Here is a 23,286-nt window from a genome sequence, read left to right as displayed (position 1 = left end):
AAATAAAAAAAAAAAGTTAAATGTGAAAAAGCTTTCCTTAAAGGAAAATGATGTAAACATTAGAATTAGAAAGATACATTGAAATTTATGAAAACCACAGGATGTAAACAAGACAAGAAGATATTTTCTGCATATACAATATATTTTATAGGGGGCTGGGGATTTAGCTCAGTGGCATAAGCGCCTGCCTTGCAAGCAGGCAGTCGTGAGTTCGATCCCCGGTACCGACAAAAACGAAAAAGACAAAAAAAAAAAAAAAAAAAAAATCCTACAATATATTTTATATAAGAAGTAAAGGTCAAACAATACAAATCTTACAAAGTGACTACAATATATCTAACTGGAGAGAAAACAATGAATAAACACCACCACCCAAACTTTTCAATTGATACACTTGAGACCCATTTCTTTTTACTGTACAGTTTACCAACCATACAGACTAATGACTTCTTTCCAATGAGCAGGTACTATACTGTGCTATCATTCCTTGAGAGAGATGTGCTCCTGTTCAAAAAACTTCCAAATCTCATGAATGGAATGGATGAGAAAGTACCTGACATTTTATTTGCATATCAATACTTGTGAACAACAGTGGGGGGGGGACCCCTGAAAATATTACTCTACAAATATAATCATTTATTGAAAAATTTAAGTTTCTACAAACAATGCTCTTTAAACCAAGACCACTGTTTGTAGAAACTCACACATGGTGAACTTTGGAACAATAACCAAACTGGGAGGGTAGTCATTCATGGACAAGAGAAGGTTGAGTCAAGTAGGGGATCAGTCACCTAGATGCTCTCACCCACTGCCCAATGCCTAGGGAAGACATTTTCTGAACATGCTCAAGATATTTACATTATTACTAATGTAAAAAAATTAGTAATGTAGAAAAAAGTTTTCTTCCTATCTATGAACAAGGAATATCTTTTCATTTTCTGAAATTCTCTTTTCTTTTTTCAGAGTACTGTAATTTTCAATGTACAGAGCTTTTACTTCTTTTGTTTCCTAAGTATTATTTCCTAAGATTGATTCCTAAGTATTTCATTCCTAAGTATTTCATTTTGGGGGGAGTGCAATTGTGAAGGGTGCAGTTTCCTTTATTTTTCTTTCAGTCAGTATGCTGTTTGTATATAGAAATGTTATTTTTCAGAGCTGACTTTGTATCCAACTACATTACTGAATTTGGTTATTAGATCTAGGGGTTTTTCAGTGAAGTTTTTGGGGTCTCTTATGTAGAGTATCATAATATCTGAAAATAACTTCTTCCTTTCCTATCCTTATTCCTTTTATTTCTCTCTCTCTTGTCTAGTTGCTCTGGCTAATGTTTCTAGAACTATATTGTATAGGAGTGGAGATAATGGACATCTTTCTCTTGTTCGATTTTAGGTTGAAAGCTTTCAGTTTTTGTACATTTACTTTTCAGAGATAATTTAAAAAATAAGTATTTTCTTTAATGCTGATAATTTGTTAATATTTCTAACATTTGAAACATCTTTTGTTGACACTCTACAAATGATGGCATCAAATAATGTCCCAATGCTTTTTTCTTATGAAGACGATTTAAATATCATTTTGACTTCTGAAATATTTGTTATTTCAGTAAGATTTTTCAGAGAAACCTGAAGACCTTCTATTTGAGATATCAGGTATTCTTGATTTATTTGTCCCCCCCCCCTCTTTGATGTAAAGAATTAGAACGTGTCATTTGCTGAGGCACCGAATTTTTTCAAAGCTTCTGAAATATTATTTGAGGACAGGTTGAAAATAATTTCACTGGAGTTCATGTCTTCATTTTTCTCCCAGTCACTATTATTTGAAGTGATTCTATAATCACTGCAGGATTTATTAATGCACCATCAATGTTGCCTTCCAGGCCTTTTTTCTCAAGTTTCTGACTTTTTTTTTTTACAACTTTACATATCAGAAGGGTCACCCTGAATTCTGGAAATAGGTCCAGTTGATGTGCTAACTGCATTTCATAGACAAGCATTATTCTGCTGCATCAAACTGTCCATTCTTGGTCTGTTGGGACAAACTTCCTTTCAGAAACAAATCCAGTTTTTGTGCATTTAGTAAGACATTGACTATTAGTTTACTGTATATGGCTTTTATCAGATTGAGGTAAAGACCATCTACTCTGATTTTCCATAAGGTTTTTTAATCATGAATAAGTGTTGAATTTTATCAAAAGCTTTTACTGAATCTATTAAGATGATCAGGTGATTCTTGTCTTTGGTTCTGTTGATATGATGTATTACATTTATTGATTTGCATATGTTGAACCATCCCTGCACTCCTGCGATGAATCCCACTTGGTGTATAATCTTCTTGATGATTCGCTATATTCTGTTGCCAGTATTTTAGTGAGGATTTTTGCATCTAGGTCACTAGGGAGATTGGCCTGTAGTTCTCATTTTTCATTGGTTCTGTCTCTGGTTTTGGTATCAGGGTAACATTTGCTTCCAGGAATGAGTTAGGGAGAATCACTTCCCTTTTAACTTCTCTGAAGAGTTTGAAGAGTGTGGGCATAAGTTTTCCCTGATTTTTTTGTGGAATTTAGCTGTGAATCCATCAGACCCTGTGCGTTTCTTTGTTGGTAAGTTTCTAATCACATCTTCAATTTCATTAAATGAAATGGGGTTATTCAGAAGGTTTATACCTTCTTGATCCAGCTTTGGTAATCTATATACTTCTAGGAATCTGTCTATTTCTTTTACATTATCAAACCCTATGAGAGTAAAGGTTTTGGAAGTAGGCATTGATGATCTTTTGTATTTCCCACAGGGTCTGCTGTGATTTCATTACTTTCATTTCTTATTGTATGAATTTGATTTTTTTCCCTTTTTTGATAAAGTTAATTAAGGGCTTATCAATTTTATTTTTTAATTTAATTTAACTTTTTGTACTGGGGATCAAACTCATGACAGGCCACTTGCCAGGCACTTATGCCGCTGAGCTAAATCCCTGATCCTTATCTATTTATTCTTTCAGAGAAACAAATCTTCAATTCATCAATTCTTTGTATTGTTTTCTTAGTCTCAACTGTGTTAATTTTTGCTTTGCTCTTTATAATTTCTTCCCTTCTTTGGGCTTGACCTGCTCTTCTTTTTGAGATGTTGGGACAACATCTTTGGGCTTGACCTGCTCTTCTTTTTTGAGATGTTTGAGGTGTAGCATCAGGTTGTTTATTTGTATTCTGTTATTTGTGTTCTGTTTTCCTGATATGAGAATTCACTGCAATAAAACTCCCTCTGAGGACTTTCATTGTGTCTCACAGGTTTTGCTAAGTTGTATTTGCATTTTTGTTTGCTGATATTGTTTAATTTTTTCTTTAATTTACTCTGTGACCCACTGGTTTTTCAGGAGGTATTACTTAATTTCCACGTTCATGGAGTTTTTGTGGTTTCTTTTGTCATTAATTTTCAATTTCGTGGCATTATGATCAGATAATATGCATGTGATAATTTTTGATTCTTTTGTGTTTACTTAAGCATATTCTATAGGCTAGCATATGTTCTGTTTTAGAGAATATCCCATGTACAGCTGAGAAGAATAATGTTATTGGGTGGAATATGCTGTACACATTGACTAAGTCCATTTGTTCATAAGTTTGATTGAGTTTTTATTTCTTTGCTGATTTTCTGTCTAGCTGATCTGTTTCTTTGTTATAAAGGAGTATTAATGTTGTTATAACTATGTTATTGCTTATTTGATTTTTCATGTGTATTAATGTTTGTCATATATTTTATATATATATATATATATATATATATATATATATATATATATGAGAGAGAGAGAGAGAGAGAGAGAGAGAGAGCGGAGACAGAGCTGCGTGCTCCCATATTTGGTGCTTATATATTTATAAGTGTTTGCTCTCCCTCTTGAAGTTTTCACCTAACCAGTATGTAGTCACCCTTCTTTATCTCTTTTGAGCATTCTTGGTTTGAATTCACATTTTCTATACACAGGATAGCTACCCCTGCTTTTTTCTGGGTTCCTATTGCATGAAGTATTGTTTCCTATCCTTTGACTTTCATTCTATGAATTTCCTTTTGAATTAGATGGGTTTATTGTGTATAGCACATGATTGGACGTAAAATGCACAAAATAAAACTACAAAACTGTAATAAACTACATTGGATGGACAAATATAAATAAATCAAGCTATTGCACATGTTGACAAAATAATAAATATCTGTATTAGATGAAAAATTTTTATGAAAAATTTTATATTACATTTTGATCATTGGCGCAATAGCATTGTTCTTATTTTATGAAAAACTTTTACCTGACATCACACAGGGTATCACATGAGGGGTCTATTAGCACATGTATGTTCCCTCCTATTACTCTCATTCTCTTTCAATTCCAGTACTCAGTAAGAGACTCCCCTCAAAAACATATCTTACTCTAATTGTCTCCAAAGTAACCCAACTGTCTGCAGTTACTCAGATAATATTTTCACCCATCAGTATGTACTTCTGAGTTTTCACCTATTCATCTATACCACTGGAAATTAGATTTTATCATGAATTTTCAATGGAGCAATAGTAGTACAACCATTGTTTCCATGTTTCTTATTAATCACTACTTTTGTTATATAGAGAAGAATTATGAAGACGTAAGTCAGCACAAAAACCTGGGCATGAAGGCTTATGTTGCAGAGAGTGAACTTATTGACAGGCAGTTAGAAAAGGACCAGGTCCAAGACACAGCCATGTTTGAGACGAGGTGAACTAAGCCTGTAGCTGAGACCTAAGCTCATAGAAACCAGATCATAAGACAAAGACAATCCCACATGCTTAACAAATGAAATAACAGTTCAAAGTTGTATTATAACTAGTACCACCTGCTAATGTGAGCCCAAATAATGGAACAAACAAGTAGGTAAGTGGTGAGAGTACCCTGATCCTTAGTTCTACTCCTTCCAGTATGCCTTTGCTTTTTGTAGTTAACAGTTACAGATAAGCTGAATGATTCCTGTAGATAAATCCTTGTTACCTGCCTCCTTTTAGTATTAGATCAATATTATCAAAGCAATTATACTTGTCACTCAATAGGTCAATTTTAGCTTCATCTGAGGCCATCTGCAAATTGTTTTACTGTATAAAATATCATAAGAGAATGAAATTTTATCATACAAAAAAAGCTTCATAAGCTTCATTTCCAATCCACTTTCATGCTCCCTTCTGCTCTAAGGAGCTTTTCTCTTTCATTACCTTCTTTCTAAATTCCCTTCAGTACCCTCTGCTCCATTCTTCCCTGATATGAAATATGAACTTGGTACATTTAACAGGTTGGAATGCATTTTACAATAACATTTCAATTTGGTTGTCATAAAAGCTAAAATGTAGAAACAAAAATCTGTACAAATTGAAGAATAACCAAAAAAATCTAGGAGCTGGGGATTTAGCTCAGTGGCATAAGCACCTTCCTGGCAAGCACGAGGTCATGTGTTCTATCTCTGGTACAACAAAAACAAAAAACAAAAAACAAAAGCAAAACAAAACAAATCTAAGTTTTCCAAAACAATAGCCATTCATGAATGGAAAGAATTTACAGATAAATGCTGCCTCTTGTAAATAACATGCAGAAGAGATAGAAGAGGCAATGTTGAATTATTCACATATACAAAATGGTCAGAATATGAAAATACATAGTACATAGTACAATAACAATTTACCTGGTTTGGGAAAAATAGAAGAAATAAGGAGACTGTTGTTCTTTAGGAGAAAACAGAATGTTCTAAATGGACTAGGCTGTTCACTTGCATATTTTCAAATGAAATGAAACATAAACATATTTCAGTAAAGTTAGCTATATCTACTTAATGATAAATGGACAAAGAATATTGGAGGACTACTGGCAGTGAAACTAATAATAAAGAATGAAGGGAGAAATGCAGGAAAGCCAAAGAGATTTGAGAAAGAAGCAAATGAAAAGAGGGCTATAAGAACATTAAATGGATGCAAGGAGTAATAGAAGTAGAGAAGGGAAACTAACAAAAGGGACAGAGAAAGGAAACAAAAAGAAAAAGAAATAAAAAAGAAACTAGAATATAGTAGTGAGTGGGAAAGAGACAGAACCAGTAAATGGAAGAAAATGAAGAAACACTGGAACCATTGTGTTCCTACTTACTAGATCCCTTGCCTCAAAACTTCTAAGGGAGTCTGATGGGAAAGGCCTTTTTTCTGCTGTTTGGCTGATCATTTCCCCTTAGGATAAAAGTGACAGATCATTGACATTCTCTAACAGATTCTAGAGTCTCTTTTGAGATATTGTAGAATTTGGGTGGGAAAGAACTAACAAAGGTCAGGGAGCTTGCCAACACAATGAGTTAAATTATATCTTAGAGAAGGCCACGTGTCTCCCCTCAGACAGGAGACCCAGAAGATGATAGCCAAAATGAAAACACAGGCAAAGACAATGAAGACACAGCAACTGATGACACTACAAGCATGCTGAGTAGGATTTCTTCTCTGTATAAGGCCCACTCCTGATGGAAAGTGTCGCAGAGAAAATCTTGTGTAACATTTATACTCTCATCAACATAATTCCTATAAGTGAACACATTCCAGAATGAAACCACAAGGTAGACACTGTTACAGACAGTAAAATGGATATTGTAACACTGTCAGGCAAATAGACAAATACCTTGCATATCCCATATAACTAAAATTGAGTGTACCAAAGGGGAATTAAGAACATCTGTAGAGCCCAGGACACACATATGGCACAGAAGTAGAGGCACAACGTGCTCACCACCATTGGTGATGACACTAAACACAATTTTAGAGATGGAAAAAGCAGACAAGTACATGGTTGTGTCCATCATGCACTCACTCCAGACAGAACCCTGTGAGCTGATTCCTCTGCAGGGTAAAATGGTTCATCAGCAAGCACAGCAAGAAGGGCGCTATCTAGAAAAGCCATGGGAAAGCCAAGAAGCCAAAAAGAATAACCTGAGAAAAGATCCAATGTTTCTGAACAAGCATGGCTGCTGTAATCTGCAGAAATCCAAATCAGAATGAGGACACAGTGGTGAAATTTAAATTGTGACACAAACCAAATAGCAACTTAATACATTTATACTACTGAACAACTTACTAAGCTCTACACTGTCACTTTATGTATCTGTTGAATTATAATAGTCATGAATTTCACTGTAATCTAAAAATGAGACCTATATATTAAGTTAATAAGTCAGAGTTGGACAACTACTTCAGTTTTATAATACGGACTGCAGGAGAAGGCAGGCATTTGGAACACTGCAAACAGGCATGAGATGACCAAAGTATAACACTTTTCCTAATAAGCGTGGTCTAAGAAAAGCAAATTTGATTTTGGTATTTAATAGAACATATTCTCAGAGCGTATTCATCTTTTCATTAATTACTTCAATGATTTGATTTACTTTTAATTTGCAGTCAGAATTCTATCCAGAAAGCTTATTTTCTATAGAATAAAAAATAAAGGGACATGGGCAAAATGCTATGCACTTGCAAACTAAGCTTCCCGGTGAATACAGAAAGAAGATCATAATTTAAAGGTTAGAATGGAAATTTAGCAAGGTATGAAATTAGCATCAAACTGCAAATATCTTACAAAATTTCCTTGCAACTGAATCAGTAAACAGCATACTTTCATGCAAAGAGACACATGACTGGCTACAATCAACATACATGTGTAGCTGGTTTTAGTAGCAAACTTACCATCCATTAGAGATATGAACTATTAATTCTAATACATTTAAACATACTCAAACACTAGGTATCAGATATACCTTCACTGTGTATTAAAAAAAGAAATAGTTTCCCAAAAAGTAGACATTTACAAAAAATTCTGTTTGGACATAAGAAATTTTCCTTCAATTACAAAGTATAAATTTGTTATATATAGGCTAACACAAAAGTACTACCAATGGTAGGAAAGGATTAGCTTTACAATTTCAATTTGTTTTATTCTTTTCTCACCAGAGAGATGGAATACTGGACTTCAGTCACACTAAGCATGCAGTTTATTTTATTTTTTTAGAGCAGAATATATTTACTGAGAGAAAGAAAGCTTTTGTCTGAGAGACAGACAGAAGGGGTCCCAAGGGGGTTGCCCTGAGCCTGCAATTTAATACTGAAAGACATGATGCATTCTTGTGTTTCTGATGCAAAATATATTTTTAAAAGTTTTTTTATGACGCTTAGGCTGGCCTTGAATATAAAAGGTAGCCCAGGAGGCTTCAAAGTTGTACTTATCCTCCCTCACCTGAGTCTGCTCAGATTTCAGGTGGGAGTCATCATGCCTAACCCAAACCTAAATCCAAAGATTTTACTATCAGTGAAAATATAAAAAATTTTACTAGTGAGGAAGAGACAACATGGCTGAATAAAGGAGGAGCCTCATTCAGAGCTACTGACAAATTCAATAAAACACAGGTAATTGGCAGAAAGAGGAGGGACATACATCCTGAAACCAAAAGCAATTTGACATGAGAGATTCCCTGACTGCCTGGCCAGCTATTCTTTTCTTTATTTCCCTTTCCTTTTGTGCACCATAGCACTAGGAACAATATTAAAAATTACAAGTTTGCAGAGTAAGTGAAATAGTCAGGTCACAGAAGCATGGTGCAACCCATGGTCACAGAAGCAAAGGAATAAAACAGCCTTGTACCTTCAAAGGTTCCACACAGCACTCTACCTCATTTTGGTGACAAAGTAACAGATTACACCCAGAGATGGTTGGCCAGGCTGCAGACCTTGTAAAGTAACCACTCCCTCCTCAGGAGAACAGTAAGACCTGGGACTGAGCAGCCCTGGATGGCAACAGCAGAAGCAGAGGAACACCAGAGGAATTTTATTTGGTTTCATGTTTCGCTAGTTTATTATTTTTTCCTTTCCTTTGTTTTTTTTTTGGGGGGGGGGCTTTTAACATATTTTGGTTCTAATCTGGTCATCTTATTTCCCTTTTTCCTTAATTTATTTCCCTTGACTAAATTATATTTTCACAGGAGTGAACAGTTTCTCTAATTTTTCTGCTTAACCTTCAATAATTTCTAGCTTACTCATTCTTTCTTTCTTTTTGGCCTTCTTCTCTAGTTAACCAGCTTACATGATCATTACTTGGCCTGCAGCCTTGCTTCTGTTTTATTTCTTTTCAGTTATCTCCATTTTATACACTGTGCTCCTTAAATTTCCCTCCCACAGGGTAAAACCATTCTTCCACGGGGAAATACTTTGCTTACAAGCTCTGAATTTATCATCAGTTCTGTTATATAACAGTTGATTTTGCTCCTGTGGTTTAAGATACAATCTTAATACTTACCACAGTGTGTAAGTTTCTAAGCTGTGCTTGATGCTATTATTACTGCTAATTATACTAATTTAGCTAGGTCATATCTGTTGTAATCAGTTCTCCCTTCTGTAATAATCCTGGGAAGCTCTGGGGTAATGACCTCACCACATCCCAGGAAAAAAAGGTCTGGGGACAGAGCTAAACAGATACCAACATTTTACACAGTTAATTTCATGTTTTTGTTTTGGTACACAAACTTAATTAGCTAGGAAGATAGGATTCTGGGATAACACAAACCAGAAATCTCCTACACACAGAAGACATCTCTGAAGTACAAAGAATTACTAGAGAGGCTTTGATACTAGTGATATAACTACAAAAACTTAGGAGGGTCAACACAGAAACAAACCCCAAAAATGTTACAAATAGCAAATGATGCCACAAAGAAGAGAAATGCAATCTCAGACCTCCAACCCACAGAGAAGCAGCCCAGGAGAGAATAGGATAGAGAAAAATGAAGACACAACCTGAAATCTATGAAATGATAGCAACAAAAGTAAAGAAACTAATCCACTAGGCTACACTGGAAATCAGATCAGAAGTAGTCTCTCAAGTGAAAAGAGAAATGACAACAATAATGAAGGAATTGCCCAGCAAATCTAGAGTAGAGAGAGATAAAAACATAGACAAGTATACAAAAATGATGGAAACTTTGAGTGATTCAATATAGGAAAGAAACAGAACGTATGAAATGGATTCAGATAGATATACAGGAAATTAAAAATTCAACTGAAAGCTGGAAAAACTATTGGAATGAAACTGAAGACATACTTTCAGACTTTGAAGACAGGACCATGGCTAGAGATTGTGAACATAAATATCTCTTAAAAATTATGTGATCAGAAAATAAAGATTCAATGGCTGCAAGACAATGCACACACACACACACACACACACACATATTACTAATAGGTGTTCATGAAAAAGCAAGAGTCAACACAAATGACATAAAATGACTTATCTGCAGAAAAATACCAAAAGTTCCTTAAGCAATGGAAAAGAGCCTACATACAGATAAGTGAGGCATATACCATTCCAATTAGCCAAAATAAATCTACAGCCAGACATATAATAACCAAAATCCCAGAAATTCAGCATAAGGATAGAGTATTAAAACTGTTAAGAGATAAGAAACTGATCACCTATAAATAAAAATGTTTTAGAAAATGTTTGTAGAATTTTCAACATAAATCCCCAAGTCAAGAAGAGTTGGCATAAAATATTTCAAGTGCTGTAAGCAAACAACTTCCAGACAAGATAGATGTACCCTGAAAAACCACCTTCCAAAATTAATGAAGAAATAAGTACTTCCATGTAAAGAAAAATGAAGAAATTCAAAACCTCCAAACCTTCCCTACAAGAGTAATAAGAAATATCTAGATAGGGATAAAAATGACCATAATTCCAAAGCAACAACAGAAAGAAACCACCAGACAGAGCAAGCAATTAAACAAAGGGGAAGATCAGGGAACCAACAGTAGGACAATATGAAAAAGATAAGCTCCTACATATATGTCAGAACCCCAATGTAAAGGGCATCAAATCACTAATCAAAAGAAACAGACTGGCAAATGCATTAAGAAACAAGATCCAACAATATGATGTATATAAGAAACACATTTAACTGAAAAAAAAATTCATAGACTGAAAGTCAAAGGATGAAGAACAATATTCCATGCAACAGGAACTCAGAAAAAAATAGGATAGCTATTCTCTTTGCAGACAACATGAAATTCAAACAAAAATGATCACAAGAGATATAGAAGGTTACTACATACTTTTTAGGGGGAAACTTCAAGAATAAGAGAAAATAATCATAAATATGTATGCAGCACAAAATATGGGAGCACTCAAATGTACAAGATAAATATTAACAGAAATGAAAAATCAAATAAGCAATTATACATTTGTAATGTCACACACAGACAATAAAGAATCAACAAAGAAATTATGAGAACTGAACCAAACCTGTGAACAACTGGACTTAGTAGGTGTTTACCGAGTGTTTGACCCCAAAACATCAAAATACACATTCTTCTCAGCTCTACATGGGACGTTCTCTAAAACACACCACATATAAGCCCACAGAACAGGCTGAAGTAAATGCAAAGAAAATAAAATTACCCCATGCATGTTACCTGATCATAGTGCAATGAAATTGGAAAACAATGATAAAAGAAGTTGCAAATACCTGGAAAATAAATAGCTCCAGAAAAACCAATGGATCACATATTAAACTATAGAAATTAAATTATACCTACAAATAAAGGAAAATACAGATACAACATACTTAAACCTGTGGGATGCAAAGAAACCATTCCTAAGTGAGAAATTTATGGCAATGAATTCTCACATCAGGAAAACAGAACAAGCACAAATAAACAACCAAATACTGCACTACAAGCTTGTACAAAAAGAAGAGCAAGTTAAGCCAAAAGCAAAAAAGAGAAAAAAATTGTAAAGATCAGAGCAGAAATCAATGCAATTGAAACTAAGGAAACAGTACAAAGAATTAATGAATCGAAGATGGTTCTTTGAAAGAATGAATAAAACTGATGAATCCTCAGCCAATCTTATAAAAAATATGAAACAAGTCTGAGATTCATACTTAAGGAATAAAAATGATGAAATCACTACGGATCCTGTGGAAATTCAGAAAATCATGAATATCTATTTCAAAAATCTTTACTCCATTGGGTGGAAAACACAAAAGAAACAGGTTGCTAGGTATCTATTAATTACTAAAGCTGAATCAAGAAGATATAAAAATTCTGAATAAACCAGTATCAGATAATGAAATTCAAAATGTAATTAAAATCATACCAACAGGTCCTAATGAATTCACTGGTGAATTCTATGAGAAATTTAGAACAGATTTAGGGTAATACTCTGCAAATCTTCAATGAAATTGAAAAGGGAACAATATTCTCTAACTCATCCCTGGAATCAAATATCACCTTGGTACCCAAACTAGAGAAATACCCAACCAAATAAGACAACTGTAGGCCAATTCCCTAATGTACATAGATGCAAAAATCTGCAGTAAGAAAGTAGCATACAGAATATAACAAATCTTCAAAAGATCATAGAAAATGTCAAAGTGGGATTCATCTCAGGGATGCAGAATTTGTTTCATATACACAAATCAATAAACATCATACACCATATCCAGAGCTGAAGTCAAAAATCACACGATCACTCAGGAAATGTCGAAAAAAAACTTCTGACAAAATCCAATACTCATTCATGATAAAACCCTAAGAAATAGGAATAAATGGTTCTTATTTTACTCTCTTAAAAGACATCTATGACAAGCCAACAGCTAGCATCATATAAAGGGACAAAAAAATGAAAGCTTTCAACTAAAATCAGAAATAAGACAAGGATATCCACTATCGCCACTTCTATTCAATATACTTCTGAAAACATTAACCAGAGAAACAAGACAAGAGAGAAATAAAATGAATAAGCATAGGAAAGGAAGAACTTAAATTACTTATAGATGACACAATACTCTACATAGAAGAACACAAAAACTCCAGCACAAGACTTCTAGATTTAACAACCAAATTCAGTGATGTAGCTGGAACAAAGATGACACACAAAAATGAATAGCATTCCTATACACAAACAACAAACTCACTGAGAAATCAGAGACACCATGCCTTTTACAATAGCATCCAAAAACTGAAATATTTAGGAATCAGTCTAACAAACATCTCTAAATACAAAATTTCAGTACTTCGAAAAATATATTGATGAAGATACTAGAAAATGGAAAGCTATCACTTTCTCATCCATAGGTAGAACTATGAAAATGGCTGCACTCCCAAAATCTATATACAGATTTAACACATTCCAAATCAAAATATCATTAACATACCACACAGAACTAGAGAAAACATTCCTAAGGTTCATTTGGAATCAGAAGAGACCTAGCCTAGCAAAAGTAATTCTGGGAAACAGGCAAGGCAGATGGCATCACAATCCCTGACTTGCAATTATACTACAAAGCTTTTTTGATAAAATCAGCATGGCAAGGACTGAGACATAGCTCAGTGGCATAAGTGCCTGCCTGGAAAGCTCAAGTTCCTGACTTAATACCAAGTACCAAAAAAAGGAAAGAAAAGAAATCAGCATGGTACCTACAAAAACACAGACCTGAAAAATCAGTGGAACATAGTGAAGATGCAGAAATATACTCAATCACTTTATCTTTGACAAAGGGTACAAACAGATTCATTGGAAGAAAGACAGCCTTTCTAATAAATGGTGCTGAAAAATCTGGCTCTCTACACACTGAAGACTAAAACTAGACCATGTCTATCACCATACACCAAACAAAAGTCAAAATGGATCAAAGATCTAAATATTAAAACAGAAATGCTAAATCTACTGGAAGAGAAATTTGGTGGAAATCTTAAAGACAAGGTGTAGCAGAGATTTCAAGAACAAAACCCAAACTATACAGGAAAGTCTTCAAAGAATCAACCACTGGGATCTCATCTTATCAACAGCTTTTGCACATCAAAAGAAATCACCAATGGACCGAAAAGAGAGACCACAGAGTAGGAACAAAAGTTAGCCAGTTTTCCCTTACACAAAGATCTAGAAAACATACAGAATCCAAAATCCAAATTCCCAAATCCAAAAATGGCATCTGAAATAAATATGCACTTCTCAGATGGAGAAATACAAATAGCAAATATATATATATAAAATGAAAATGGTCAACTTTGTTGCTCATCCCAGAGATAGAAATTAAAACAATATTTATATTCCAGCTCACAGCAGAATGAATGACTGTTATAAGGAATTCAACCAATAACAAATGCTAGAGGGGCTTTGGAGAAAAAAGAATGCTATACCACTGTGATTGGGAGTGCAACCATTGTGGAAATCAGTGTGGACATTCCTTAAAAAACAAGGATTAAAAATGCAATCTGACCTAGCCATGCTCCTTTAGGTATTTACCCAGAAGAATTAATAATATCATACCACTTCAGTGTATGTGCACCCATGTTTATAACAGTGCAACTTGTAATACTAAATATTGGAAACCATACAAATGAATAAAAATATGTGGCATTTTTATACAGTAGGACATTTTTATACAGTTTTATACAGTAGGACACGCAGCCATAAAGTATAAACAGGATACTTCTATAGGTAAAGGGATGCAACTTGAGACCATGCTCATAAATGAAAATAATCACACTCATGTGTGTAAACATCATATTACTCCCTAGTGTTGAAATCTGTATGAATAAATAATGTGTCAAATGTATAATAGATATTGTGAAATGAGAAGAAATTGTTCAAAGGATAAAGCAACTACAATGGGGAGAAGGTAAATAAAGAAAACAAAAAAGTGAAAAAGTGCAAGTTAGTTATTCTATTAATGCCTTTTAGTTCATCGAAAAAGGAGATTTGCATTATATTGATTTAATAATTTTATAAACCCATATCTTGTACTCAGAGTAACTGCCACTTTAAAGATAACAATATGCAATGCATTAACTATTATTTTTCTTCTATTATGTTATGAAATCTTGTCTTACCTTTTTTCCATAAAAAATTTGTTATTAACAGATTCAAAGGTGCACACATGTCACCATATTATGTGACTATAATGAATATTATAGGTAAGAATATATATTTTGAAAAATGTAATTAGTTAGAAGTTTTAGATTTTTTAAAATTTTTACAAGTACTTCTAAATTCTTCCTTCAAAGAGGTCAACTAGAGGTCACAAACTGCTTCCTCATCACTCCATGACCATGTGTAATTTTTCTAAAGAAAATGCCTCTACATAGGGGTAGGCAGAGAATTCATGAACAAGAATCAAACCGCATGGGAAATACTTCCCAGAATCAATAACTGGGACCACATCTTATTAAAAAGTTTTTGCATGTCAAAAGAAATCTCTAGCATAGTGAAAAGAAAACCCACAAACTGGGAAAAAAATCATAGTGAACTGTACCTCAAAGGACTTCTGTCTAAAATATGAAGAATTAAAAAAAAAAAACCAGATCCCCGAAACTCAAGGACCCTAAGAATGCAATCCAAAAATGGGCATCTGAGATGAATACACAGTTCTCAGATGAAGAAATACAATTGGCAAATAAATACATGAAAAAATGTTCAGCATCACTGGTCATTAGAGAAATGCCAATTAAAACAACACTGAGGTTCCATTTCCTTCAGAAAAAATAGCCCGGATTAAGAAAACTATCAACAACAAATGCTGGAGAGGCTGTGGGGAAAAAGGAACTCTCCTGCACAGTTGGTGGGAGTTTAGACTGCTACAACCACTGTGGAGGTTAGTCTGGAGATACCTCAAAAACCTGGAGGTCCCATTTGTTCCAGCTATTCCTTCCACTCCTGGGCATATTCCCAGAACTGAAAACATCATACCACAGTGATTTATGTGCACCCATGTTTATACCAGCACAATTTGTAATAGCCAGATCTTAGAAACAAACTAAATGCCCATCAACTGAGGAATGGATAAAAAAGATGTGGTATTTTTATACAATGGAGTACTACTCTGCTATAAAGAGGATCACATTGATATTTATTAAGTAAATGGATATAAATCGAGACCATACTCATAAATGAAATAAATCAAACTCACATGTGTAAATACCATATGGTCTCCCTAGTGTAAGAAATGGGAAGAGTACATGAGAGACAAAAAAACTCAATTACAGTTAAAGTATAAGAACCTGCTTAAAGGAAAAAAAAAAATATCTCAGGGAAAATGAGGGAAAATAAAAAAAGTCTAAAATTATATAAACACACTTAGGATAACTAAGATGATTGTGCTCCAAGCTCTATAAGTCCTTGGAACAAAATAGTTAACATTCATAGGATTGGAACAATTGTACATATTATTGTATGGTGATCTGAGGAACTCCTGAAGATCATTATATAAAATAACAACCCTAGTTATGCTCCTACCACCTGGTTTTGAAGGCTTATATTGTCAGTGTCTCTTTGCTATTGTTATTTATAAGTCTTTTTTGTTTCACATTCATCTAGTGATTTGTTTTGTTTTGTCTTGTTTTTCCCTCCAATACAGAAAGGACTTATGGATGCGTAGAAATTCTAAAAAGTTTATAAGAATCGATTATACAATGCATGGTGAAATGAACAGCTACTTTGAAGAAAAAGAGACACCGAGATACCCAGTGCTAATTCCATAGCATCACGATATAAAATCCAGCAATACTATTATTCTTTGTTCAGAGTGATTTTAGTCTGTTTTGTTTTGATTAATTTCAACATACATGAAGGTATGAACAGCTATTTTGAAGAGAAGGAGAGACAATATGACAGCCAATGTTGACTTTCTTATTGTCTGGTCTTAAAGACCTAAAATGCCTTCATCAGGCTCTTCAAATTAGTTTTATAATATGTTGTTCTGTATGAATTCACTGCATGTAAAGATATGGACAACTATTTGGAAGAAAACAAGAGACAATATGATAGACAGTGAAGAGCTCTGGTTGTCTTGCTTTGAAATCTGCATCTCTTACATTGTTTTCCCATGATCTGCTTTGTTCTGTTTTGTTGTTTAATTTTACCCTCTTTAAAAATAAAATTTTAAAAATACCCCTACTTGTGTCACTGGAATGCATGGAAAATACTGACATCCAGAAATGTTCTCATATACCACCAAACATTATTATAGCAAACTTTAAAAATTATTACAACTTATATATAAAAAACATTTATAGTCTGAAAATTTTTCAAAAACTAATCCATAAAATTAAAGACTATGATATGAATATTGGGAAGAAAATGTATGTACTTGGATTTGATGATGCAGTCAACTACAGATGCATTAAATTACATGTTTAATACAATTATACCAACAAAACAACACAAATTTCAAAAACATGTATGAGACTATCTTCTAAAACACACTCAAGGGACACTCATGTTTTTGAAATATCAAATAAATAAAGCAATGTTCTCTCAATAATTTAAACTTTATTGGGGGGGGGTGTTGGTACCAGGAATTTAACTCACAATCTCATGCTTACCTTGCTGAGCCTAGCTCTCTCTCAATAATTTAGAAAATACTTCTTACAGTCATTTAAGCCTCAGACTTAGGCAACATGCATACACACTAACCATAAAAAAATTCAAAAAATATATTTATTTATGTTATACAAACCGAGATTTGATAAGGCTGGCAGTAAAAATCAAGAGTAAGAGGCAACTTATCAGTTCTTTATGGTGGCACACTGCTCATTTTATATGATGCAAAGCTTTCATTTCTGTCAAACTTTCAAAGGTACACTCACCATAGATTTATGAAAAAATATAAGACATGAACCTACAATACAGAAAGTATAGGAAAATGACCAGCTGAATAATAAGGAAATCCTTGAAAGTGATATTTAAATCTACAAAATTTAAGGTGATTTTGAAAAGATATAAAAGGTGATAGTAAGGATTTCTGCTCAGCAAAAAAATTCTCAGTGAAATAAAAAATGCAGCTGGAAGGTGTGTTGATTCTCTACGAGTGATAATGAGATACCTACAAAAACAACAGCAAAAAGAATACTTATCAGAACACTCTCATATGAGTAAATAGTATAAGCAGATATTTTACAGAAGGACTTACAGAGAAAATGGAAAAAGAAGCCCTAAAAATCAGAGCATTAAAGACAGAATAAATGCAAAGAAGCAATTAAATTTAATTATCAATACATGAACTTGTCAGATTAGAAAAACTCTAGTGTTGATGGTTATGAGAAACAGAAACTACACCCAGCAGTGGTGCTTGTAGCATGGATGGTATACAATAAGATTCTGAACTATCGATACATACCCTATGCACCAATAAACAACCTTGGAGAATATGTGGGATTGTTTTAAATCTGTTTCTGGGACAGGAAGTAAGAGAATGTTCTTGGTATATTCATATCAGTGACAGAATTAGACAAGCCTGCTCTCCCTAACAGTGGAAATCAAATAAAATATGTGCACACAAACAATGGAGTCACTGTCAGGAATTACATCTACATATAGCAGTTCAAATAAATCTGGGAAAGATTACTGAGTGAATTAGCTGACATACAGAGTAAACTCTTGAATATAGTATTTGATCACACTAATTAATATACATATACATATATAAACATACATACATATATATATACACACACTAGGCTGGTGTGTAGCTCATTGTTAGAGCACAAGAATAGTGCTCAGCAGTATCTAGGGTCTACAGTGACAATAAAAAATGTACATGAAGCCACAGAGTATAATGTAGTAGTGAAAAGCAAGGGATCAGTGTGGAAAGAAAACACACCTACAACAACAGGCCTGTCAAGCACAGCATTATGCTGTGCTTACTGTTAGTGACATTTAGGGACAAGATTTCCTTCTAATAAGGGCCATTCTGTTTGTGATATGATATTGTTAATATTCCTGACCTCCATCCCCAAGATGGTACTAAATATTTGTTACACTGTGTCATAATTACAAGAAAAAGTTGAAACACATTCACATTTCCTCATGTTCATAATCTCCACTGCTCGAAAATCATTCACTTAGCAGGTGGAGCGGACATACAAGCTTTTCAGTGACAAGGTACGGAAATGGGCAAAGATTCTAAGACCTGCCGAATTGCTAGCTCTGCACCTCCAAACTCAATCTCAGTGACTCCACACGAAGTACTCTGTCTGTACTTGCACACCCTCTCCTTGTCCTCACCATTTGAACTACATTTCAGATGTCACAAGCGTGAAAACCAGAACAGGCTCCACTGCTTCATGCTGTATGATGACACCCACAGGGAGATACAGACAGACTGAAAGGTACTTTACACTGAAGCTCTGTGCTTTGTCTCAGCTGTGACATACACCTTTCCCATGGGAATCTCCAGGATACCAACATGGAAGGTCTGTCCTCAGTAAGTGGGCAATCAAGAGAACTTAGGGGGATTGCTTAGGGATTGCTGTCAACTTTAACTTATGGGAACATAAGTAATTTCTTTTTCCAAGGAGATATGAATTACTGCAAAAATAATGTTATTAATAAGTAACACTATTGGACAGAAATGCCTTCAACTCTTTAATGTCATGGAAATGCAAGTGGGATTACATGAGTGGACCATCTAGAATAGAAAGACACATGTTTACCTGAGGTTCAAATAGAAGGATTTCCAAAGTCAGCATAATTAGAACTAGGAATGGAAGTATTTTCTCTTCAGCCACACACATGCTTGATGACTTATGTTCCAACTGCTCAGGCCTGTGTTTGATCAATGAAAACTCACTCTCCAAACCCCTTTATACTGATGAAATGCAGTCAGTATGATCAGAATGGGGCACCTCTCTATAATGTTAAAACGATAAAAACAACCAAACCAAATCAAAGCAAACAAAGAAACAAAAATTTAAATCCAGAATAGTGCTCCCTTTTCCAAACACTACTGATATTGTTCTTCTGAGTCAGCTGCCCTGGGCAACCTGATTAATAGAGCTCTCAAAAAAGGAAACAATCTGATGGTTATTATGTTTTTTAGAGGGTTTTTTGAAGAGTTAAAGTGGATATACTACATGACTGAGAAAGACAAAATAACATCATCAATTCAGAGGAAGTTCAAAAGAAAATGTGCTGAAAATTTACAGAATATGCATGGTCAAAAAAACACTACTGCTAAGCTTTGGATCCTTTAAACCTGCTCAACACACTTACTTGATCTCGGCTTAGGGATATATATGTAACACAAGACAAAATCATAAAAAATACTGAACCACTCATGCACTTATTGAATACAGTGTGCTTCAAATCTCTGCTTGTTTAACACTGCTGTCCTGTTGCTGAGAAGTGGTTCTTTACTGCTGTCCACTATTATGAGCAAGTATTGTACCATATATCAGTAGTGTGCAAAAGGAGTAAAATAAAAAACTCAAGATTTCCTTTGAATTGGTTTTCTTTCATTGTTCATTATTAGACATTTATCACCGGGCTAAGGCATGTTAAATGTCTTACTGTTAAGTGGAGGTAAATCACACAATTTACATTTCATACTGAAAGGCGATCTTGCTTGATTGTCCAGGTTTGGTGCACTGTTGTCTCCCATGTGCCTAAGAGTAAAGGGGTGAACCACCACGGCTCATGAGTTTTTACTTTACCTAAGCACTACCCAGCTGTGGTGGTGAACCCCTGTAATCCCAGCACTCTGGGGGACACTGAGGCAGGTGGATTCCCATCAGCTCGAGGCTAGCCTGCACCACATAATGAGTTCAAGGCCAGACTGAACTATATGGCAAGACATTGTCTCAATAAAATTTTTTAAAAAAAGGAAGAAATTTTATGAAAACATTGAAACCATAGTAAATTAGAAGCAATAAAGAACCTCAGTCTTAAACTGGCATAATGGCACATACTTGTCAAAACAACAGTCCATAACGTTCAGAATCTACCAATAGATACTGGGCAATATAGTAAGACATGATCTCAAATTTTAAAAACAAAAATTGAAAACTTGGGGGTACATAGTTCAGCAAATTTCCAGTTTTTTCTACAATAAAATCATCAAGTATATCTTAAAATCTTCTATGTCCTGGGGAAACCCCTTTTATTTTAATTCACTGATGGTGTTCACCAAATATTTTAACCTACAACAATGCCAGACTGTTTTCCAATTTCTGATTTTGCCTCAAAAACGATTCTACGGTTGGATGTGCTCACACACACTTGTAATCCCAGCACTTGGAAGGCTGAGGTAGGGGAACTGCTATGTGTGTCAGGTCAGCCTAGACTACAAAGTGAGTTCAAAGGCAACCAGAACTCTAAAAGCAGACTCAGTCTAAAAAAAAAAAAGAAAAGAAAAAGAAAAAAAAGAAAGAAAAGAGAAAAACAAAAACAAAAACCCCAAAACTGGTAACATGAACAGACCAGGGATAACAGCACACACTTCTCTATCATTAAATTCTCATCATTTGATCCACCCTAGCAGAAAACCCTTCATGCTAACCTTTAATATCCCTGCACAACTTGTATTTGGGGCTTCTTTATACTAGAGCTCCTAATGAAATCTATCTCAGAGAGCATTTTAGCATTTACACAATGTCTATGATCAGCCCTAGCTCTGTAGCCATTAATTCAGAGATAAACCCCATCCCTTTCATTCCTACCCATATCACACATATATGTCCATGCAAATGCCCCAATGCAGGGGTTTCTCAGCATGAGTTTAATAGGCTGCCTATCCTGGAAGTTGTGCTTGTCAAGTACACTTTTCCCTCTCCTGATTAATATTTTAACATCTGCTCCACTTTTTTTCAGAATTCTAAACTCTAAGGTAGTTCTCACATAGTCTGTCAGTAGGCGTGTCACCTGTTAGATTAGACATTTCGTTTGCACTGCTCTGTATGGAACACAGGACTTCACTAGGAGTCTGGCAAGTGCTCCACCACTGAGGCACATCACCCACTGTGTTCAATTCCCAGAACTTCTGTCAACACCCATTATGAGTGCGGAAATATGACGACATACTGGAAATGTAGGGGGTCACTATAAAGATAAAAAAGCTGAACTTTCAGGAGAGGAGTCGTGGCTGTGTACCCTGCATCCCAGACATGTATAAACTTCTGATCCTCCAGAGCTGCTGCTGACAGGAATGTCAACGAGGACCTAGCTCACCACAGTGCACTCAGCTCAAATCCTCTCTGGGTCAGGGTCTCCCCAAAGCCCCTTCTCTCCTCAGTCGGGTGGAGATGCAAGGGCAGGAGGCTTCCCAGGCGCCACGGTGAGCTGATAAGAGTCACAGTGAGGATAGGGGTCAGGGGACACAAACGAGCCTCGCCCCAGCAAGGGGCAAAAGGGACAGAAGATGACTCACTGTCAGTCCAGAAGGACCTCTGGGATCTACAGCTAAGTACGGAGGTTCTAGGCACCACAGCTGCTTCTGACCACTTCTAACGAGGATCGCACAAATTTCATCCCATTTCAGGCTCCCATCCCGTAACGTTACCATTGCGTGTCCTGAGGTTTCCCAGGTTTTTTCTGAAGCAGGATAGTAAATAGAATCCATAAAATGAGGCCTAGCAAGCCTTCCTCTGTCCCGATTACCCTCAGAAAACGCAATTGACGCCATGACACTAGAAGACGCCCTATATTGGCCCACCTGATTGGACAGTTCACGAGGCTCGCCGCCTCTTCACTGATTGGCTCCTGCTCTGTTGCCCTCCCACCCGGCCAAGAAAGAGGACAGAAACAAACCCCTATCTGCAACCCTGGATCACAAAGGAAAGTTTGCAGTGCCCAGACTCCTGAACCAGGCTATCTTCTACAATGCTGACCTCATCTGGTCTAATGGATACTTGCATTGAAGGGCTTTACTCCTGCCTTTTCAGTACTGCTCCTGTTTTCTTAAAGTACTCCATGGACTCTTCCAGAAAATGGGTTACAAATGTGCTCAGAGGGTGCTAGGGCCAATATTGTAGGGAAGAATCAATTCCCTGATGTCAAAAAACATCCCGAGCCCAAGCCAGGCCAAGACACAGCCGACTATAAAAAGGGCAAACTGTTTGAGAGGTCAGTCTATGGAGTGAAGCAGCAAGCTTCATTGTCAAGATTTTCACATTTATCTCCTTGCATCTATTGATTTTCAGCCCCCCCCCATATAATATGTGCTTAGAAAAGGAGCACAATTATTGTCAAAATGAAGAAATTAGAGTTAAATGATAGCAATAATCTCCAAAAGAAAGCAAACATTTCAACTATCCCAGACAAGCTTGCAACTCATCCAGGGCCATAAAAATCCTGAACTGTGAAAGTGAGCACGTTGCCAAGCATGAAGGTCACTATGATTGCTGAAATAGGGCCACATTTCCCATCCACTCAACCATTTTCTTGTGATAAAGCAGGAAAACATAAAGACTTCAAACTTTAGCTCTCTATGCC

General features: G+C 35.3%; 1 protein-coding gene and 1 pseudogene across 5 annotated transcripts in view; both read right to left on the bottom strand.

Moving 5' to 3' along the window:
- Positions 1–22,514, bottom strand: part of LOC101789007 (zinc finger protein 709-like) — a 33,254-nt gene extending 10,740 nt beyond the window's left edge. For 2 of the 5 annotated variants that reach the window (XM_063233803.1, XM_063233804.1), the window contains exon 1: positions 22,223–22,514. In XM_063233803.1, the coding sequence (XP_063089873.1) occupies positions 22,223–22,477 (255 nt within the window). In that variant the 5' untranslated portion in view covers positions 22,478–22,514. The remainder of the gene's footprint in view (positions 1–22,222) is intronic. The other 3 variants (XM_063233805.1, XM_063233806.1, XM_063233807.1) reach the window with 3 other exon arrangements.
- LOC134472438 (EKC/KEOPS complex subunit TPRKB-like) lies at positions 3–22,216 on the bottom strand (annotated as a pseudogene).
- Positions 22,515–23,286: the final 772 nt, after the last annotated feature.

Source organism: Cavia porcellus, unplaced genomic scaffold, assembly GCF_034190915.1.
Source record: "Cavia porcellus strain 051 isolate PalLab524CR breed Dunkin Hartley unplaced genomic scaffold, mCavPor4.1 scaffold_23, whole genome shotgun sequence".
Lineage (NCBI taxonomy): Eukaryota > Metazoa > Chordata > Mammalia > Rodentia > Caviidae > Cavia > Cavia porcellus.
This window is presented reverse-complemented; position numbering and strand designations above follow the sequence as displayed.